This window comes from Panthera onca, chromosome D3, assembly GCF_046562875.1.
Source record: "Panthera onca isolate mPanOnc1 chromosome D3, mPanOnc1 haplotype 2, whole genome shotgun sequence".
Taxonomy (NCBI): Eukaryota; Metazoa; Chordata; class Mammalia; order Carnivora; family Felidae; genus Panthera; species Panthera onca.
In genome coordinates, this window is record NC_138350.1 from 85,368,153 (window position 1) to 85,374,152 (window position 6,000).

Genomic DNA, 6,000 nt, shown 5'->3' on the forward strand with positions numbered 1-6,000 from the left:
TTTATGTAAAGAATACAGTCAGCGTTAGCACAGAAAACCGGGAGCTTCCAGAAAGGGAACGGCAGCGGAAACTGTGCGGGCAACAACGTACTTCTCACCCCCTCAGGAAGGGGAGGTGATTGATAACATGCTGTCGTTCTGTTTTGCCCTCTGATGTGACGTGAGTCTGGTCTCACACCCTGGTCGGTTGTCATTTTCCATTATGTCTGTGTTCCTTCTAGTCCTTTACTGGATTGAATCCTTCAGGAGGCCTGGAGGGAAGCTTTCCTTTTACGGCTAGAGTGATCTTGCCCCCTTGTCCTGTGCTGCTTGAGTTTCTGGAATTGTGAGAAGTCATATAGGCTTGTGAGAATAAGCAAAAGTTTTCTTTTTAAAAAAAAAATTTTTTTTAATGTTTACTTATTTTTGAGAGAGAGAGAGAGAGAGAGAGAGAGAGAGAGTGAGAGAGCCTGAGCAGGAGAGGGGCAGAGAGAGGGGGGGGACACAGAATCCAAAGCAGGTGCCAGGCTCTGAGCTGTCAGCACAGAGCCCAACACAGGGCTCAAACCCACGAACCGCGAGATGATGAACTGAGCTGAAGTTGGAAGCTTAACCGACTGAGCCACCCAGGCGCCCCATAAGTGAATGTTTTCAATTTCTCAACATCCAGTATATTTCTGTCATTATGGAAGGAAACAGTGGTTTTCAGTGTGGGGATTGTGCACAGACCATCGGAAGAAGGAAGTAGGGGGATGTTATGAAGTGTCATCTCAGAGTATAGTTTCAGTTGTCAGGGAAATACGTGTTTTTTCCCCAGATAGTCAATTTACCTGAAAATAAGGGTAGAAAATATTACTTTCTATTAAAACAAACATGAATATAAAATGGGATAGAAACAAAAATTTAAAAAGACTTTTATGGGGCACCTGGGTGTCTCAGTCAGTTAGGCATCCAGCTTCAGCTCTGGTCATCGTCTTGCGGTTTGTGGGTTCAAGCCCCGCATTGGGCTCTATGCTGACGGCTCGGAGCCTGGAGCCCACCCTAGGATTCTGTGCCTCCCTCTCTGTCTGCCCCTCCCCTCTCTCTTTCTCTCTCTCTCTCTTAAAAATAAATAAACATCAATCAATCAATCAATCAAGAAGACTTTTAGGATAGACTAACAACCGTTAACATATTTGTTGCTTTTAAGTTAAAGAATTCCCCACATCCCCAGGGTACATATTCACCTTATTTGTCTTCAGGGGATGATCTGGAGAAAAAGTGTCGGAAGCATTTAAATAGGATCTCTGTTCAGTGCTGTGGACAGTCGATTTGAGCAAGTGTTTAATTTAAGCCACAAAGTTGATTTCTGTTTTGTTTTCATCAACAGTGCCAAAGGGCATAATTCAAATAAATGCTGAGAAAATGCTTAATCATTTCTCCCTTTTGTTCTCATACTCATTGTTGCCATAATCAAACAGCCTTTACTAAGCCTTCATATGTACTGATTGAGTTCTGTTTGAGATATGATTGAGATATGTTCTGATTGAGATATGTTATTCTTGTGATAAGCATTAAATAGCATCATTTGTGAAGTGTGTGTAAAGAAATGGTTGAAGTAAAGACAATCACAATTTAATTTCCAATTAGACTAGAAATTGTTCATAGAAGAGATGAAGAAGGCAGTATTGACCTTGAAGGAGAGAAATATTTGAAACCCGTCACCGTGAGGGGCAGCATGCCGATGTAGCGGAGAAAGCTCAGACATTGGCCAAGAACACCAACACGAATCTGCACCCGTTCAGCGGAGACAGAAGGGAGCAAACTAGCATCTGCTGGGTATCTTGAGTCCCGGGTGCTTTCCCAGGGGGTGTGCCACTCAATCCTTACAACACGGGGAGCAGAGGGCAGTGGTGTTGATTGTGGTCTGTCCTTGGCCACGCCGTCGTTCCCAAAGCAGCTTGTGGACTCCTTGTAAAGTCAGGGACTGCACTTGCCATTGCCGCGTCTCCCCTCTGGAGTGTTGAACTGTTGTAGCAGATGTTTCACAAATATTAGTTGCACGATCAAATTTTTACAACTCAAGATTCTAGGGTGAAAAGCCGTTTGCCCAAGACTCTTCCAAATTCACAACTTAAGCCTTAGCTTTTAGCCCACAAGTAATGTGAATTAAAGGTGTTCTCCAGCACTGCTCTCTTTCAAATATTTCTATTTTTTTTTTTAATAACTAGATAAAACCAAGGCCAGGGATGTTATATTAATATTAGAATATCCAGCTGGTTTATGCTGATAAATGCCAGCATCTCCGCTCGTAAGACCTGTGAATTATCATCCAATAAGTCAATGGTTAGATAAGGAGGCAAAATTGTTAAAACTTTTAAGTGATTTTTTTTTTCCATATCCGATGACTCTGCCATAACTTTGCCGCATAAATATGTCAAAATGCCACCTTCTTCAGGAGAACTTCTCTGACCATTCAATAGAGGTGACCCCGCTGGAGTCAGTGGTGACATCCGATCTTTTCACTATGGTGATAGCACTTAACATGTTTGAATTCCATTACTATTCACTGATTTCATAATCAGTTGAGCCACATGGTACCATGAATGCCATCCGGAGTTTGCAGAGAAGGAAACTGAGAGCCCAAGAGACACAGTGAGACTCACTATGTTGGTCACACCTACAGTTAGCAGAAGCAGCGTACGTATCTGGTCTCAGCTCTGAGTTCTCACCCTTGATGGTACCCCAGGGGTACCCCAGATCCCCTTAATTTCTCCCCTTTTCTGCCTCTCCCCAGATCCAGTGCTCCTCTTTGCAGCATCAGGGTCCTCCAGGAAAGAGAAGACATGCCCAGCTGAGATTTTAGGAGAGTTTAGTGGACTATTATTTACGGTGCTGGGAGGCAAGTCACAGAACCAACAAGGAATTGTGAGGGACAGGCCACAGCAGACAGCATTACCACCCTCAGTGTAAGGGCACAAAGAGAGGAAGTGTGGTTAGGGGGCCCTGAGAGAGCCGGGGGAGGGAGCAGAAAGGTCCAGAAGCTCAGAAGGAGGCTTGGATGGCAGAACCACAAGCATGGCCAGAGGGAGAGACCAAGAAGAAACACTCACATCTCCCCACCTGTTCACAGGGAGCCTCAGTCTACAAGAGAACTAGGCCAACCCAATGGTGACTCCAAAGTGCCATTTATGGGGGCACCTGGGTGGCTCAGTCAGTTAAGTGTCCGACTCTTGATCTCTGCTCATGTCACGATCTCACAGTTTGTGAGTTCGAGCCCCACATCAGGCTCTGATCTGATGGTGCAGAGCCTGCTTGGGATTCTGTCTCTCCTTGTCTGTGCCCCTCCCCAACTTGTGTTCTCTCTCTCTCTCTCTCTCTCTCTTGAATAAATAAGCATTAAAAAATTAATTTAAAATATTTTTTAAAATAAAGTGATTTTACCCTCACGATTTTTTAACAAAGAGGTTCTGCCAGTTTAATTAGTCTTTTATTACCCAATTCATTTACGTTTCTCCCTGCATCCCAAGCTTCAGAACCTGCAAGGATATTTTCTAAGTCACCAAACACGCCTGGTGATGAAACTGGCATTAGGTGCATGACCTCACAAAGGACAGTGCCTCCGGAGGAACAAGATGAGATGGTCCCTATTTCTGTGTTAGCAGACTCTCTTCTCTGGACTCCTCCTGGTAGAGACCAGAAACATTACAAATCAAACTAGATTCGTCTTTTCCTTCACACAAGATCTAGTTTTCTTCTCTGCTTGCTAAGCACATCCGTTAGATAACTGTCATTCCCAAGTATGAAGAATAATTAATTCCCAGTTAAGAAAAAAGGTTGGAGAAGCCCCTGGAAAGTCCATCTGAAGCCATCCAGAGACACTTTCTCCCTATGTGGTCAGCATTCTGATGAGCTTTTCAGTAACCATTTCTGTTTTGGACCCGTCTGAAGTAGCAAAAGCATGGATAGAATGTTCTTTAAATATGTTTTCTGGAAGAATCGACTTTTAGGCTATTTTAGTAACCCTAAAGGCTTATCATTTAGGCTAATCGTATCTTGGAGGGGGTTCAGGTACTCCCAAACCCAACAGGATAAGCCAGGGCCCCAAACTCTACAACGGGGAAGGCTTTTCCTGATAATGGATGGTTACTGGTTAGGATAAGGCATAATCTGCCTGCTCAAAAAGGTTTTAGGAAAGTGTGTAATTTGCTGTTGTATCCTGAAAGTGAGTAGAGAAGAAAAGCATGCAGCTTCCAGGCTCTCCATCAAAACCAACTTCTTTTATTTTTTCCAGAAAAGCTTTTCTGCTTTTGTTGCAATAGCTAAAGAATACTAGAAGTTTCAGATCCCTAGAACATTTACGTAGCTCTCTGGCCTCCAGCAGTTTTGACAAGATGCACTTGAGGAAAATACCGACCCCATTCGTGACCCACAAAGGAGTCCAGCACCACATTTCTCTGTCTTCCACACCTGCATGCTTACCTGGAGCTCTCTTTGGAGGATTTGCGGGCTTCAGCTCCGTGTGTGTGTGTGTGTGTGTGTGTGTGTGTGTGTCTGTTTTCGGTATATCCCTTGGCTTCTCTGAACGGGTTTCTAAGCACCCCCTTCCTTCCTTCCTTCCTTTCAGGTCATGGCTTTGGTTCGTCCAAGATGTCGCGCGCACAGACGTTTCCCAGCTACGCCTCGGAGCAGAGCGAAGAGACACAGCAGTCTTTGTCCCGGTCAAGCAGCTACGGGTTCAGCTACAGCTCCAGCCTCATTCAATGACAGAGAGCCTGCTGACCAGAGACACAGTCTGTCCGGACCTGCTTGCAGGGTCACTGCACCCTCTGCCTCCTGGAAGACCGATCGCAGTAACATTGACATGGGCCGGGTGTAGCCCAATCCCAGTGGAAGGTTAAACACTGGAGTTCTGCTTCCTTGACTCTGTGGCTAAGTCCTTTATTTATTGAATTTCTTGGCGGGGGGCCGGGGGGGGGGAATCTATGTTTTACAAAAATAGAATCCAAATCGTCCTTTAAATAAAATTCCTGGTTCTGGCAGTAGCAGAAGCCTGGGCACCATGAGAAGTTGCCCACACTGGGTTGTACCTGGGTGGTGGGCATTACCCCTGTCCTCATGGCTCAGCCCTCCCACCTGATGACAGGGTCTGTCCCTAGACATAATGTCACCCACCACAAGCTATGTGGCTTGGAAGGTTTTGATGGGGACAAATCCAGCAAGGTCTACTAATGGCATCATAACTCTCCATATAAATAAGCCCGGTGACAATTAAGGGAAAATGAGATTTAGAACACACTGTTAAGCAGGGCCTTGTAGCTCTACTCTGTGTGTGTGTGTGTGTGTGTGTGTGTGCATCTGTAGACAAACACAGATATGGATATGGCTATATCCATGTATATCTAACAAGTATATATCAAATGTGTGCTGAGGGTGACAGGATATGCTCACTTACATTGTTGAAAACTGTAATTTGGTGCATTAAAATTAAGATTGTTATGTTGAATAGCTATTTTTAAAATAGTGCTGTAAAAAAAAAGGCTTTTTATTAGCAAAAGTATTTACGTAGTCAAGTCTGCTCCTGTGACAAGTATAAACGGATATGTGAGAAGGAGGGACCCTGGAAAACAAAGGAAGCAGTCTAGCTGTCCCACATGCCATGTTACCACGCTGTCTTTCTGCCTCGTACTCCCTTGTTGTTGACGATGTTTCTCTCTCTGGCCATCCCTCTGAACTACGTGAGAAGGATTGGGTGTGATCACCTACTGGCCTCCATTTAATCTCAAGAAAAAGAAAGACTCTAAATGAGAAACTGTTTTTCAAGAAAGGGGGAAAAAAAAAAAAAATATATATATATATATATATATATACACACACACCTAAAAAGAACTCAGCTAGTTTGCAGTCAGAAGAACAATGGCCACAGGATTATAGATCTCAATTATTTAAAATTTTATAGATGCTGTTCTCAAAGAGCCATTGGTCCCTTGTAATGTGCTATGCCAGCAGAATTTGCTAGGCTTTACTTTCTTTTTAATGGAC

General features: G+C 44.0%; 1 protein-coding gene across 1 annotated transcript in view; it reads left to right on the forward strand.

The window, feature by feature from the left end:
- The window catches only part of DOK6 (docking protein 6), a 362,588-nt gene extending 356,810 nt beyond the window's left edge, over nt 1–5,778 (forward strand). Inside the window, exon 8 of the mRNA XM_060614064.3 lies at nt 4,586–5,778. Coding sequence (XP_060470047.1) covers nt 4,586–4,725 — 140 coding nt within the window. The 3' untranslated portion in view covers nt 4,726–5,778. The remainder of the gene's footprint in view (nt 1–4,585) is intronic.
- Nucleotides 5,779–6,000: the final 222 nt, after the last annotated feature.